At 44.5% G+C, this 16849-nt stretch overlaps 1 protein-coding gene across 1 annotated transcript; it reads left to right on the top strand.

The window, feature by feature from the left end:
- Nucleotides 1–49: 49 nt before the first annotated feature.
- On the top strand, nucleotides 50–15776 carry LOC110515632 (kelch-like protein 20). The gene is made up of 12 exons (XM_036941506.1): nucleotides 50–220; nucleotides 1514–1802; nucleotides 6250–6384; nucleotides 6550–6741; nucleotides 7166–7309; nucleotides 12112–12298; nucleotides 12580–12726; nucleotides 12937–13065; nucleotides 13337–13513; nucleotides 13850–13996; nucleotides 14208–14373; nucleotides 14733–15776. Exons 2-12 carry the CDS (start codon nucleotides 1533–1535, stop codon nucleotides 14902–14904), a joined length of 1866 nt encoding a protein of 621 aa, XP_036797401.1. The 5' UTR covers nucleotides 50–220; nucleotides 1514–1532; the 3' UTR covers nucleotides 14905–15776.
- Nucleotides 15777–16849: the final 1073 nt, after the last annotated feature.

Here is a 16849-nt window from a genome sequence, read left to right as displayed (position 1 = left end):
TGAACCGGTTCATGATGGATCAACCTTTTAGGGTGTAACCAAGCAAGGACCTTTGAGGACCTAAACAGCAGGGGGCGATAAGGAGCTCTGTTTCACTTTGCTGAGAAAGTAAAACAGAGAGAAAAGAAGAAATGGCGTCTGGTGGTCACGATTCTTAACAATTTTTCGGTCGACACCTGACAAATTTGGATTGTTCTATTGATGCCGCAATGTTTATCAGGTAATGTAACATATTATCACAATATCAGGGTAGAAGTGCATGGTCTGCAGTCTTAGCTTTTGGGCAATAAATGACCGTTTTAGGAGGCAAGTGTCGATCATCATTTAACTTAGCAGTTGTCAGCAGTGTCAGTCAGTCTGAGCGCTTTCCAGAAATCTTCGGCAATAACAAACTAGCTTGTTAGTGTTTTAATCACATTCATTGCATATGTAGTGTTCTAATTTCAGTTTCAATGTTCTATTTCAATCGAAAGAATCAGTTTGCTTCCTCAAAATGATTGCATTGGTTGAAAATGGTGTAATTGCCATAACAAGGGTGAAATGTAATTACTACAATATTATGTTGTGTGAACTGGAATGGCATTATCTGGTCTTGAAATTGTACTAGACACTTGTGATGCTGCTATGAATTCCCTCACTAACCTTCTTTTTTTAATCTTGTATTATTGTATTTGTTATGGAGAGGTCAGTATATGAGAGGAGACTGTTGCCCCAGTGGACTGAAAATATTCTTGACAGGCAAACTGGGGAAAAATAGACTGTAGCCAGCAGATTCGACCGGCATGCTTAAAGCTGCTCTAGGGTTGGACAGCATTCCTGTGTCGATTTTAAAGCCTCTGCATGCTCAGTCAAACACAGCATTTACTCCGATGCGGCTCTGCAGAAGTCAAGGCATTCATACTGCAGAAGTCAAGGCATTCATACTTCTTGCAATTTGCATAGCTGTTGTCAATGAAGGGGGTTTGTGTTTATACAGGACATAACACAACCAGTCATGTCAATGCAGAGCTATACAGAGTTGTTATTACAACATTTTGGAGTCGAATGGCATTGCCGTGCTGAGCTTGATTATGCCTCTGCTGACCTGGGGGGATGAGAAATGCGTTGTACTCCGAATTTTCCCATTATCCCAACTGTTAAACTGAGAAGATTGAACGCCTGCTAGTTTTTCTGGAAAAGTGTCATTTTTGTCCTCATGCTAGATAGCAGAAGACATAGCAGCCATTTTGTTGTTCAATGCGCCATACCATAATGGTTGCTGTGACTACCTATAACTAGCATGATGTCAGAGTAACAGTTGGGATAATGGGACAATTCGTAGTACAACACATTTCTTATCCCTGGATTACATATCCCTGGTATGTTTTCTGAGCCAAATCTCGCTCCAGGTCCACGGTTTCTTAATCTACACAGGAATGCTGTCTGACCCTAGTGCAGCTGTAAGCAAGTGGGTCAGGTCTGCTGGGTAAAGAGACTGTAGGCGACGGTCTATCTGCCTCTTCCTCCCCTACAGGCTTGACTAAAGTGAAAGGATGGCCGAAATCATTGCTGTGAACATCTCAGCCACATCCGCCACCTTCTTCCTGCCCCCATCTCCTGTACTTGAGGACTCTGGCTTTCCCCTGGCCTCGCTGGACAGTGAGGACTATGTGTTTGTGGAGGCCAGGCACCCCAACAAGGTCCTGGAGGGCCTGAACAGCCTGCGTCTCAACAATGCCTTCTGTGATGTGACACTGTGCTGTGGGGGGCAGGAGTTCCCCTGTCACCGTATCGTACTGGCTTCCTTTAGCTCCTACTTCCAGGTATGGACAGTGGTGTACGGTACAATACAATGTTATTAATCCCAACAGGGAGTGTGGAAGTTATCATTGGGACAAGAGTACAAAAAACATACATTGTCCAGGAGCAGACATAGAATGCATACACTACTTCTCCATACACTACAAGGGCAGCAGGTAGCCTAGTGGTTAAGAGCATTGGGCCAGTAACCGAAAGGTTTGAATCACCGAACCAACTAGGTGAAAAATCTGCCAATGTGCCCTTGAGCTAGGCACTTAACCCTAATTGCTCCTGTAAGTCGCTTTGGATAAGAGCGTCTACTAAATGACTAAAATGTATATGTAAATTAAATTCTGGGTAGATATTTGGGGGGGACAAACAGTAGACGTTGGATCTGGGAGTCGTTCCCCAGAATGTTTGGGGAAATTTTAAAAGGCATTTCCTGCATTTGTGCACAGTTTGACATTACTTTATTATGCCTCTCTTGAAGGGTTTTTTGAAAACAGTACAAGTGGAAGGATAAGTCAGCACCATCACGAATTAAGGTATTTCTAGGCAAATATTAAGAAGACAAAAAAGATCAAGACTGAGTTTTATTATAATTGTGAATATTTACATGTAAAAAGAAAGTTCCTGCAATTCTACAGTTTGACATGAATTTATGCCCTCTTGACGGGTACTTTGAAAATGGTATAAGTGAAAGGATAAGTCACCAATGAAAGTATTTAAAATATTAATAATACACAAAAGATGAAGACTGAGTACTATTATAATGATGATGCACATATTTACATAGGATATCATCTACTAAGTTGATCATACATTGACTATCAAGTTTCATAGTTTACAGGTGGCGGTTGAGCTAAAACACACCTTGAACTAAGGACTGGCGGAATGCCTGTTGGGGAGAGAGAGTTAGGGGAGAGTCTTCATTGAAACTGTAAATGAGTAATATTTATCTTACTGGTACTGAAGCAGGAGATATATATATATATATATATATATATATATATATATATATATATATATATATATATATATATATAGTGCGTCTGTATAGACAGCGGAGGGGGCTCAGTGCGTCCGAACGGGGTCAGACTAATGCAGAGCAGTTTTATAAATGCTATTCTACACATTTTGTCATGAGGCTGAGAGAAAATGTTGCAGTTTTAAAGCATTTTTTTTGCAGTTCTTCACATTTGCCATGGGGTAGAGAGAAACGTGCTGTTTTATAGCTCATCATTTTGCCATGAGGATGAGAAAGAATTTTGTAGTTTTAAATCAAATGTCCTGTTATTCTACAATCAACCTGTTCAGAATATTGGGGGAGGACCGGCCTCCCGGGTGGCGCAGTGGTCTAGGGCACTGCATCGCAGCGCTAGCTGTGCCACCAGAGACTCGAGGTTCGTGCCCAGGCTCTGTCGCAGCTGGCCGCGACGCACAATTGGCCTAGCGTCGTCCGGGTTAGGGAGGGTTTGGCCGGTAGGGATATCCTTGTTTCATCGCGCACCAGCGACTCCTGTGGCGGGTCGGGCGCAGTGCGCGCTAACCAAGGCAGCCAGGTGTTTCTCCGACACATTGGTGTGGCTGGCTTCCGGGTTGGAGGCGCGCTGTGTTAAGAAGCAGTGCGGCTTGGTTGGGTTGTGTTTCGGAGGACGCATGGCTTTCGACCTTCGTCTCTCCCGAGCCCGTACGGGAGTTGTAGCGATGAGGCAAGATCGTAATCACTAACAATTGGATACCACAAAAAGGGGGTCAAAATTTTTTTTAAAATAATATATATATATATATATATATTGGGGGAGGGGACATGTCCCTCTCATCCCCCGTGGAAATGTTGCACATGATACACTAACACTTACCGGACAGTCAGACTGTGCGTTAATATACAGTGGGGCAAAAAAGTATTTAGTCAGCCACCAATTGTTCAAGTTCTCCCACTTAAAAAGATGAGAGGCCTGTAATTTTCATCATAGGTACACTTCAACTATGACAGACAAAATGAGAGAAAAAATCCAGAAAATCGCATTGTAGGATTTTTAATGAATTTATTTGCAAATTATGGTGGAAAATAAGTATTTGGTCACCTACAAACAAGCAAGATTTCTGGCTCTCACAGACCTGTAACTTCTTCTTTAAGAGGCTTCTCGGTCCTCCACTTGTTACCTGCATTAATGGCACCTGTTTGAAATTGTTATCAGTATAAAAGACACCTGTCCACAACCTCACAGTCACACTCAAAACTCCACTATGGCCAAGACCAAAGAGCTGTCAAAGGACACCAGAAACAAAATGGTAGACCTGCACCAGGCTGGGAAGATTGAATCTGCAATAGGTAAGCAGCTTGGTTTGAAGAAATCAACTGTGAGAGCAATTATTAGGAAATGGAAGACATACAAGACCACTGATAATCTCCCTCGATCTGGGGCTCCATGCAAGATCTCACCCCGTGGGGTCAAAATGATCACAAGAACGGTGAGCAAAAATCCCAGAACCACACGGGGGGACCTAGTGAATGACCTGCAGAGAGCTGGGACCAAAGTAACAAAGCCTACCATCAGTAACACACTACGCCGCCAAGGACTCAAATCCTGCTGTGCCAGACGTGTCCCCATGCATAAGCCAGTACATGTCCAGGCCCGTCTGAAGTTTGCTAGAGAGCATTTGGATGATCCAGAAGAAGATTGGGAGAATGTTATATGGTCAGATGAAACCAAAATAGAACTTTTTGGTAAAAACTCAACTCGTCGTGTTTGGAGGACAAAGAATGCTGAGTTGCATCCAAAGATACCACCATACCTACTGTGAAGCATGGGGGGGACAACATCATCATCATGGAAACATCATGCTTTGGGGCTGTTTTTATGCAAAGGGACCAGGACGACTGATCCGTGTAAAAGAAAGAATGAATGGGGTCATGTATCGTGAGATTTTGATTGAACACCTCCTTCCATCAGCAAGGGTATTGAAGATGAAACGTGGCTGGGTCTTTCAGCATGACAATGTTCCCAAACACACCGCCCAGGCAACGAAGGAGTGGCTTCGTAAGAAGCATTTCAAGGTCCTGGAGTGGCCTAGCCAGTCTCCAGATCTCAACCCCATAGAAAATCTTTGGAGGGAGTTGAAAGTCTGTGTTGCCCAGCAACAGCCCCAAAATATCACTGCTCTAGAGGAGATCTGCATGGAGGAATGGGCCAAAATCCCAGCAACAGTGTGTGAACCTTGTGAAGACTTACAGAAAACGTTTGACCCCTGTTATATACCCTTTGTTGGCAATGACAAAGTGTTGAGATAAGCTTTTGTTATTGACCAAATACTTATTTTCCACCATAATTTGCAAATAAATTCATTAAAAATCATACAATGTGATTTTCTGGATTTTTTTCTTCTTATTTTGTCTGTCATAGTTGAAGTGTACCTATGATGAAAATTACAGGCCTCTCTCATCTTTTTAAGTGGGAGAACTTGCACAATTGGTGGCTGACTAAATACTTTTTTGCCCCACTGTAAGTCGGTGGCCTCGAGGTTTGAGCGTTGGACTTCCGGAGCCGACAAGGTAAAAAAAAATGTTTTCGCTGTGCCCTTGAGCACAGGGCCCTTGTTCCTGAGGCACTTAACCCTAATTGCTCCAGGGGCACAGTACAATGGTGAACCTGGACGTGACCCCACTCCATGCGGGTGTCTCAGGGGGAGTTGGGATATGCAAATTACACACTTGTGTATAACAGGACAAATATCAACAGCACCCCCCCCCCCCCCCCAAAGTATTATTCTAACTGCTATACTACATAGACCCAGAGGGAAATGGTGCAACGGGGCTGAGCAAGCTGATGGTGCCCCTGCTTCTCAACTATTTACTGAATGGATACAGTTTACTGATGACCGTGCATCTTTTATATTGTCACTCACTGCAGACCTGAAGTACTTACATGTGGTCATTTGCTGTTGGCGCTTTTTCATTGGCAAGAGTCTGTTTCTCTCTTCTCCTAATGGTCTGCCCTCCCCTCTGTCCTCCCCAGGCCATGTTCTCCACAGACCTGATGGAGTCCAGACAGGAGCGGGTGGCCATCAACGGAGTGGAGTCCCAGATGATTGGCATGCTGGTCAGCTACGCCTACACTCCATGCGGGTGTCTCAGGGGGAGTTGGGATATGCAAATTACACACTTGTGTATAACAGGACAAATATCAACAGCACCCCCCCCCCCCCCCCAAAGTATTATTCTAACTGCTATACTACATAGACCCAGAGGGAAATGGTGCAACGGGGCTGAGCAAGCTGATGGTGCCCCTGCTTCTCAACTATTTACTGAATGGATACAGTTTACTGATGACCGTGCATCTTTTATATTGTCACTCACTGCAGACCTGAAGTACTTACATGTGGTCATTTGCTGTTGGCGCTTTTTCATTGGCAAGAGTCTGTTTCTCTCTTCTCCTAATGGTCTGCCCTCCCCTCTGTCCTCCCCAGGCCATGTTCTCCACAGACCTGATGGAGTCCAGACAGGAGCGGGTGGCCATCAACGGAGTGGAGTCCCAGATGATTGGCATGCTGGTCAGCTACGCCTACACGGCTGAGGTGGTCATCTCCAAGGCAAACGTGCAGGTGAGGTAGAACCGTTGTCTTCCAGTCTCACTTTGTAGTCAACTTCTGGTTTAGCATTGCAGTTGTTAAATTAAAGTTGTACTACCCCAGAGTTGAAGTCAGTTTCATATAAATGTCCTGAGTTGACTGTCTTGAAATCAAATGTCATTGACCTGTGACCCCCAGGCCCTGCTGGCTGCGGCCAACCTCTTGGATGTGATGGCAGTGCGCGAAGCCTGCTGCCGCTTCATGGAGCGCCAGATGGATGAGATGAACTGTGTGGGCATCCACTGCTTCGCTGGGGCCCACTCCTGTAGGGAGCTGGAGAAACACAGCATGGACTACATCCTCCAGCACTTCGGCAGTGTCTGCCAACAGGTGAGATAGGAAGGGAGGTCTGGGTTGTGTTGTTCAAACCTGGGACCTGGTCTCAATAGTTTAAAAATGTATTTTTCACCTCTGTTCTCCTCTATCTGTGCTGCATTGAACACAATGATCCCAGAGAGGTATTTGGTTTCACCCGTGTTGTTCCTCCAGAACAGTGCAGATGAAGGAGGGGACATTTCTCATGTCTCATTGTTTAGACATTCCCATTCTTTGTGTATATAAGAAAGGGGAAGTGACATCATAGTCAACTGTCTTTTGTTCCCCTTGCTGGTCTATGCCAGCCCAGGATCATGTTCCTTAGGCACCAAAAGGAAGAAACTAGACTTAAACAGGGAGGGACTACCTGGACTTCTTCCAATAAGCAATGCAATTTTTTTGCTTAAATTTCAAAATCTTTTGAACACTGTCCCCCCAGGAGGAGTTCCTCTCTCTGTGTGCAGACAAGCTGACGGAGATCATCGCCAGCGACCACCTGAACGTAGCCAAGGAGGAGACTGTGTTCGAGGCCACCATGCTGTGGCTGGACAAGAGCGCCACCCGCAGGCAGAGCTTTGAAAAGGTCAGCATGGAAACACAACAGTCAATGCAGTGGTCCCCCATTGTCTGTGTGTTGAGCGGTATCTAGGCGACAGATTGTGTCCAGCTCTGTGCTACGCCTCCTCCCTACAGTTCTCTGTTGACTGTGGTGTGGGGGGGGGGTTTAAGCTCTGGAATCCCCAGTAGATCTGACTGTCTGAAACCCCAGCTGTCAGTCACTCAGCGTTACATAAACGTTAGGGATGTTAGCAATTTGTTATTCTTCAAAAATACAAACTCCAAAGCAAATCAGGGGGAGAAAAGTAGGTTTATTCAGAGAGGACAAATCAAGATGTTATGCTGGGAGTCAATGTTCAGTCTCCCCTGTCCTCAGCTTTTCCCCACCGAACAAAAGAACAGGATGCCATTTATAACCCCCGACCCTAGCCTGGGGTTGACCAATCAGAAGTCCTTGGCCAAATAACCAGTATCCTGCTCCCGACTCAATGTACAGACCAATGAAAACGTGGCCCACGTCGCTCTGAGTTCAGGAGTGACATTCCACAGATTCTGAACAGATGTTGAACTGAAAACCAACTCCTATTTACAAATCGCTATTGACCGTTAGTCCTCTAGTACTCTATTGACCGTTAGTCCTCTAGTACTCTATTGACCGTTAGTCCTCTAGTACTCTATTGACCGTTAGTCCTCTAGTACTCTATTGACCGTTAGTCCTCTAGTACTCTATTGACCGTTAGTCCTCTAGTACTCTATTGACCGTTAGTCCTCTAGTACTCTATTGACCGTTAGTCCTCTAGTACTCTATTGACCGTTAGTCCTCTAGTACTCTATTGACCGTTAGTCCTCTAGTACTCTATTGACCGTTAGTCCTCTAGTACTCTATTGACCGTTAGTCCTCTAGTACTCTATTGACCGTTAGTCCTCTAGTACTCTATTGACCGTTAGTCCTCTAGTACACTCATCCTCTGCATTGTGTATTTATCTTCACAATATTCTTATATTCCCCCCTAGACCATTTAAAAAATAAATATAGTTAAAATGTCATTTTAGAAAACAACATTAGTAAACATAAAAAATATAGACAGAATAAAATACATTAGCAGTAAGCATAAAATATTTCACATTAAACACCTTGCATTTCTATAAAACACAAAGGGCATATTGTACTTGCCGTTGCCATAAGAAATAGATTTCACACAAAGTTATAGAAAAGAGGTCTTAACAAGTGTGATCACACATCTGAGAGAGCATGGTTCACTACAGCACCGAGGACAGTTACCACGGGCACATTGACCACAGTCATGAGGCTTGGTGTGATGATGGTCCCCACCACATTCACATTGTGGTGTCTGGAGGAAGCATCAGAGTAGCTGGATTACATGGTGTCTTTTCAACTATACACATGTCCCATAGATCTTTACTCACTACTTTAGTAGAGGCCATAACTACCTTGCTAATGGGATATTGTTTTGTGCAAGGTGGGGCATCACCTGTCAAGCACACTGATTCCAAATCCACAGTTCCACAGTCATTTTTCTTCATAGTCCAAATAGCATGGTTCTGAACTATAGATTTCTGGGGTTGTCTAATTTGCCACGTCACCTTTTCTTAAGGAATGTTCAATGTTGAGTCAAGTTACATAATAACATCAAAGCCTAAAATAGGTTGTTCAAATGAGCCTATCCACACCCCTGCATCAATCTTCATTGGACCAATAGAAATTGATAATGGTTTGGTCTGTTTCATATCTGTCTTCCCCCCCACTCCTGTTGCTCCCATCTTCTTGCCCGTATACTGAGGACATATATGTTTTGCATAAGATGTGGGCAATACAGTGACTTCAGCACCTGTATCTACTAAAACATCTACTGCAAAGTTGTTAACCATCATGTTCACATATATTCCATCCGATTTCATATGTACACCAGCTGAGATGGGACGTAAGAGTTAGTTTATTAGTTTACCTCCACTGCATCTAGCAACCTCTGCTGCTGAGCTGGAGAGAGCTTTTTACATTTCTGCACAAGTATTGTGTCGTTGGGGCTGTTGTCTTGTTTCCATTTTCCCTGCTTCTCCTGGCCACTTCTCATAAAATCATGTTTTCTTTTCTGACAGTCTCGCTGCCAGTGATCAGAAATCCCGCAATAATGACATACACCAGGTTCCTCTTCTCCTGAACGGATTATGTTGTTGGTTTCACTCAGAACCTGCATAACTCTGATAACCACGTCTCATGGAAGCTTAAACGTTTTTGACCATTAATCCAACTGTTTTGGAGATGCTGATTTATGTGTGATCACTATCTCTGGAAGTTTGTCTTTACTCCCTTTCACAGCCTGTGTTCTGGTTGGCCTAAGACATTGTTCGTCACTGCTGTCAGAATCTGTTGACTCAAAGACAGGCAGTGCCAACCAGTTGCTTGAAATCTGATCTGCCTTGCACAACTCAGTGTAAGGATAGATTAGGAGAACATAGAGGGTGGGGGTCACGTCTGACTTTCATCTGTGTCTCCTGCTCTACTTTGAAATGGTTCTAGACAGTGAATTTAAAATGTCATGTTCACATCCGAAGGAGCTGTTCCACCCTTTTCCAGAGTGGTTTTCTCACTTAACAATGACATTACATTAACGTCAGAAGTTGTATAATATAAACTCAGCAAAAAAAGAAATGTCCCTTTTTCAGGACCCTGTCTTTCAAAAATAATTCATAAAAATCCAAACAACTCTTCACAGATCTTCATTGTAAAGGGTTTAAACACGGTTTCCCATGCTTGTTCAATGAAACATAAACAATTCATGAACATGCACCTGTGGAACAGTCGTTAAGACACAAACAGCTTATAGGTAGGCAATTAAGGTCAAAGTTATGGAAACTTAGGACACTAAAGAGGCTTTTCTACTGACTCTGAAAAGCACCAAAAGAAAGATACCCAGGGTCCCTGCTCATCTGTATGAACATGCCTTAGGCATGCTGCAAAGAAGCATGAGGATTGCAGATTTGGCCAGAGCAATAAATTGCAATATCCGTACTGTGAGACGCCTAAGACAGCGCTACAGAGAGATAGGACGGACAGCTGATTGTCCTCGCAGTGGCAGATCACGTGTAACAACACCTGCACAGGATCGGTACATCCAAACATCACACCTGCGGGACAGGTACAGGATGGTAACAACTGCCCAAGTTACACCAGGAAGGCACCATCCCTCCATCAGTGGTCAGACTGTCCGCAATGGCCTCAATCCCATTGAGCACGTCTGGGACCTGTTGGTTCGGAGGGTGAGGGCTAGGGCCATTCCCCCCAGAAATGCCCAGGAACTTGCAGGTGCCTTGGTGGAAGAGTGGGGTAACATCTCACAGCAAGAGTTGGCAAATCTGGAGTAGTCCATGAGGAGATGCACTGCAGTACTTAATGCAGCTGGTGGCCACACCAGATACTGTTTGTTAATTTTGACCCCCCCCCCCCCCCCTTTGTTCAGGGACACATTATTCCTTGAGTTTGTCTCAGTTGTTGAATCTTGTGTTCATACAAATATTTACACATGTTAAGTTTGCTGAAAATAAACGCAGTTCACAGTGAGGACGTTTTTTTTTTTGTGTGTTTTTTTTTGTTGCATTTTTCTGAGTTTATGTATGTGTGTTTTTATATAACCCCTTTTGAGGACGCCAACCTCTTCTAGAACACAATTGTTTCTGTAGGGCCTGGCTGCTTATGTTCACTTTTGAATGCTTACAAGGCTTACATTTACCACGTGTAAAAATTGCTAGAAGGTTTCACAAGAACAGACTCCAACCTTTTTAATAGAGTAAAGAAAGGACTACACTCTGTAATAAAACAAAGGACTTGAACACTTATACATCACAGATACATATCACTCATTGCATACACTATTTGAACCTGATTTGGTTTGTTTAAAATGATTTTGGTCTAGACTCACCCAGCAATTCTGTCATCAATCAGGAGATTAAGAGTTGACTCCCTAAAGTGGGTTGCGCTCAGCCTCTTTCTTCTGGATAAACACACAGTTGATAAGTTCTTATTGTTGTTCAGACCAATTCATCAGGAACATGATACCAAATGTTAGCAATTTATATTATTCTTCAATAACACAAACTCCAAAGCAAATCAGGGGGAGAAAAGTAGGTTTATTCAGAGGACAAATCAAGATGTTATGCTGGGAGTCAATGTTCAGTCTCCCCTGTCCTCAGCTTTTCCCCACCGAACAAAATAACAGGATGCCATTTATAACCCCCCACCCTAGACTGGGGTTGACCAATCAGAAGTCATTGCAGTACAACTTGGCCAATGGCCAAATAACAAGAAAGATCAACAGTAACAGTCTGGTGCTCCCAACTCAAATGTACAGACCAATGAAAATGTGGCACATGTAGCCCACATTGCTCTGAGTTCAGGAGTGACATTCCACAGATTCAGAACAGATGTTGAACTGAAAATCAACTCCTATTTACAATTTGCTATTGACCATTAGTCCTGTCATCCTGTGTTGTGTATTTATCTTCAAAATATTCTTATAGGGGTTAGAACCCCATTGTATGGTCCTGTAGTAACCATGGGCCCTGGAAGGTGTCACCCTGGCCTGGCACCAATATAATTTAGAGCCTCTCAGATGTGAGTCCGTGTCATTTTGGATAGGTCAGAGGTCAGCGATACTATCATGTTAAGTGGAAGTTGGAGGTATCAAGGTCGCTCTGATAAATAAAACTGTAGAGTTCGGATGTGTCTACCTGTGTCTGTCTGCTCATGTCTATATCCAGTGGGTGCGTTTGTTTTCAGTGTATGTGTCGTCATTCTAACCCACCCTGCAGGTCTTGGAGCACATCCGCCTGCCCCTGATCAGCCCGTACTACATCCACGATGTGATTGAGTCTCTGGAGGTGGTCCGGGAGTCTCAGCGCTGTCAGAGGCTCATCTCTGAGGCCAAGGACTACCTGCTGCTACAGGACCGACGAGGAGAGCTCTACTGCCCCCGAGCACGCCCACGTAGGTCCACAGGTAGGTACCACACGCATGGATACATGAACATACACACTCCAAATACACCCTGTCATCCTAACACACACAAGGACTTGAACATACACACATTTAACCTCCCACTTGCCAAACTCCTCCACACGCCTAGCGCTTTAATTAATTAGATTTCTGAAGCGCAAACCCTGGTATGCCTGGAGGATTGTTCTACCAACTGCCTTTAATACAATGATCAGCTCTCTGAAGGGACAAGTGACTGGAGAGCCACAGAGACATCTCTCTCTGCTGGCCTCTCTCTGTGACAGGGACAGCTGAGGTGATTGTGACGGTGGGAGGAGAGGACGATAAGGTGGTGCTGCGTAGCGTGGAGAGTTTTGACCCCCTTACCAGCCAGTGGAAGAGTCTGGCCTGCCTGCCCTTCGCTGTCAGTAAACACGGCCTGGTGGTTTCAGGTGAGGACCATTTGGTTTAGTTTGTATATTAACACCTAGTGATAAGATGGATCCTATGTCATAGATTGTTATAGGACCTTTGTTACATTTTACCTAATGCTTGAATGAGATGAAGAAAAGAGAAATGTCAGTTTCTCACAAAATACACACATTTTGTGAGGAATTTTATCATTTTCTAATTTATTCCAATCTCCATGTTCTCTCCCCCAGGCTCCACTCTGTACCTGGCTGGAGGGGAGTTCCCTGATGGCTCAGCCAGCAGAGAGATGTGGCGCTATGACCCCTGCTTCGACTCCTGGCTGGAGATGGCCCCCATGAACGTAGCTCGCTCAGAGCTAGGTAAAAAATCTGTCAATTCTAGCAATTTATTTATACATTTATACATACTGTCTGACATGTCATAACACTGGTTAGAAGGACAGCCGGGGATGTGACTTTTTTTTTGTAACAGGTTAGGTCCCCCGTCCATGACTTCTGTAATGGAATAAAACAATAGCCAATACAGTACATCCTTTGTGAATGCTGACAGACTTCCATTGGATAACTCCTCTCTGTTTAAAGTTGAGCAGGCCGGCTCTTCCATAAATATGTCCCCCTCCCTCCCCTCCAGGTTTGGTGATGCTGGATGGCTATGTGTTTGCAGTGGGGGGCTGGGAGGGCCGTTCCCGCCTGGACTCTGTAGAGTGTTACAACCCCCACACCAACACCTGGCAGTTCATGGAGTCGGTCAAGATGGCTGTCACCAGCCCTGCTGTGGTGGCACTGGATGGACTGCTCTATGTCACAGGTAGGGGAGATCATTGCTCACCCACTTCCAGAGAACTCTATGGCTGCGTTTACACAGGCAGCCCAATTCTGATATTTTTTTTCATTAATTGGTCTTTTGACCAATCAGATCAGCTCTGAAAAAGATCTGATGTGATTGGTCAAAAACCTATTTGTGGGAAAAATATCAGAATTGGGATGACTGTGCAAAGTATTTACTGTGGACAGTCACAGCAACTCTATAGGTTCAGCTTGGTTTATATAATTTTTCTGAAATAGATTTATGCAGTAGTTTGAATTGTCTACAGGTCATCTTTAATATTAGATAGTAACTTATCAGTGTCCTCCTGGCTCCTAGGTGGTGCTGTTCTAGAGGATGGTGACGGCACAGACCTGGCCCAGGTGTACAACCCTAAAACGTCTGTATGGACTGAGGTGGCCCCCATGCAGATCGCTCGCTCCGGCTCTGCTGCCTGCACCCTGAAGGGGAAAATCTACGTCATAGGTATCAGGGATCAGTTTTGACTTTTAGATCACAATGAATATATTTACATGGACATGGGGGACTTGATCCTAGATCAGCACACCTACTCTAAGATGCTTGATACATAGTGACTCAGGAAAAAAGTAGTAAGGCCCAAGTTTGATGCCAGAGGATATTTCCACATTGTCTGTGGAGAACTACATTAGGATTTTCTCCTGTATTCCATTCCTAGGTGGCTGGCATGCGTCCACAGAGAACACAGACAAGGTGGAGTGTTACGACCCCAAGAGTAACCAGTGGACCATGTGTGCCCATATGAGGGAGAGGCGCTACCGGCCCGGTGTGGCCGTGGTGGACGGCAAGATCTACGTGCTGGGTGGAGAGGAGGGCTGGGACAGGTAAGACAGCTCCATGTCAAGCCTTTTCTAATCATATTCAGCTTGATTGTGTTTATTAGGCCACACCTGAGCAAAATGGTTTTCAACAGAAAATGAAAGCAAGCGTTTCTTATTGAACAGGTTGACGTATTCTCTCCCTATTTCAGTCGGTTTTCCCGCGTTTGGTGCCTACTGAATACGACCCTGATTTGGCAGGTGCAAGGCCTATAAAATATATTTTTAAGGAGAATATGAAAAGGATCTGGGCTGCCTATGGCGCCCTATTCATAGCACTACTTTTGATGAAATGGCACCTTATTCCATATGTAGTGCACTACTTATGACCAGAGCCTACACAACCTGTCCCATCTGTCCGCCAGGTACCACGACACCATCGAGCGGTACTGTGAGGAGACAGACAGCTGGGAGATCGTGGGGGAGATGCCCACCAGCCGGAGCTGGCTGAGCTGTGTCTCTCTGCAGCTGAGGAAGGATGCCCATGGGGGCAGCCGCCCCGGCACTGCCTCAGAGACCGAGTTCTCTGTGGACTGAGGGAGAACTCCAGACCGAGGTCCTTGTACCATTCATTTATATTGCTCCAGACTGCCACCTTTTGGAGAGCTCTAAGTATGCATCTCTGCCAAACAGTCAACCTGACCCTGGCTGTTCAGGTGCTGAACAAAGTCACTCTGTGCCAGAGAGAATGCCAGAGGGCAGCTAACTACCTTAGTAGGGCTGGTATTCTGTCTCATCGTGAGTCTTGACCTTGCCAAGTGACTGCGCCTCCAGGCTTAACTCATGGAGAAGGACAGTTGTGTGACTGCCTCAATGGCAAGCCTGACAAAAGTGGTCTTTATTTCACCATGAAAGCCTGTTCTCTTACTCAATGGCATGGTTCCATTCTGTTGCCATGTCACTATGTCCATGGTAACGGTATCATTTAGGATGGATGACCCTCGTCACACACTTATGGAACCCTCTCTTTTAATGTTACGTGAACGTTTGGGGTCAGGGTGTTTCATTAAACTGTCCCCAAGATGTTCTCTCCTCAACCATCGCAGTCTATTTTTGCATTATTTGTATGTGACGTTTTGTATTTATTTGATGTCTTTAGTTGAGGATGGCCCATTTTATTACAATTGGAAGATTATTATTTTTCCTGTTTATAAAAGATGCTCTTTATTGGCCAAAGAATCTATTGTGAACCAGTATTTAAGACTAATTAGTGAACAAAAGCCAAACATGTTAAGTGTTTTGTCATGCAAATTTGGAAGGAATGTTCACAATTGCCTTTTGACTGCCTGTTATATGGTTTAGTTTATATGTCTAATTGGTATGCTTGGTAAATGTTGCTTTTGAGTAGTCATTTTAATTCTGTAAAAGTGGAAATGTGTATTTAATAAAAGCATATGGATGCCAATTTAGTTATTACTGAATCTGACTATTCTGGGTGCATCTCAACCTAATCTTGTCCCCTATAGATGCCAGGATCTCTACCTAATCTTGTCCCCCTACAGATACCAGGATCTAAACACATCTCAACCTAATCTTGTCCCCCTATAGATGCCAGGATCTCTACCTAATCTTGTCCCCCTATAGATGCCAGGATCTCTACCTAATCTTGTCCCCCTACAGATACCAGGATCTAAACACATCTCAACCTAATCTTGTCCCCCTATAGATGCCAGGATCTCTACCTAATCTTGTCCCCCTATAGATGCCAGGATCTCTACCTAATCTTGTCCCCCTATAGATGCCAGGATCTCAACACATCTCTACCTAATCTTGTCCCCCTATAGATGCCAGGATCTCTACCTAATCTTGTCCCCCTATAGATGCCAGGATCTCTACCTAATCTTGTCCCCCTGTAGATGCCAGGATCTCAACACATCTCAACCTAATCTTGTCCCCCTATAGATGCCAGGATCTCTACCTAATCTTGTCCCCCTATAGATGCCAGGATCTCAACACATCTCTACCTAATCTTGTCCCCCTATAGATGCCAGGATCTCAACCTAATCTTGTCCCCCTAGATGCCAGGATCTCTACCTAATCTTGTCCCCCTATAGATGCCAGGATCTCAACCTAATCTTGTCCCCCTAGATGCCAGGATCTCAACCTAATCTTGTCCCCCTAGATGCCAGGATCTCTACCTAATCTTGTCCCCCTATAGATGCCAGGATCTCAACCTAATCTTGTCCCCCTAGATGCCAGGATCTCAACCTAATCTTGTCCCCCTAGATGCCAGGATCTCTACCTAATCTTGTCCCCCTACAGATGCCAGGATCTCAACACGTCTCTACCTAATCTTGTCCCCCTATAGATGCCAGGATCTTGACACATCTCAACCTAATCTTGTCCCCCTATAGATGCCAGGATCTCTACCTAATCTTGTCCCCCTATAGATGCCAGGATCTCAACCTAATCTTGTTCCCCTATAGATGCCAGGATCTCAACCTAATCTTGTCCCCCTATAGATGCCAGGATCTAAACCCAT

This window comes from Oncorhynchus mykiss, chromosome 13, assembly GCF_013265735.2.
Source record: "Oncorhynchus mykiss isolate Arlee chromosome 13, USDA_OmykA_1.1, whole genome shotgun sequence".
Classification (NCBI taxonomy): domain Eukaryota; kingdom Metazoa; phylum Chordata; class Actinopteri; order Salmoniformes; family Salmonidae; genus Oncorhynchus; species Oncorhynchus mykiss.
Note: the sequence above shows the minus strand (reverse complement) of the source record. Positions and strands in the feature narration are given on the sequence as shown.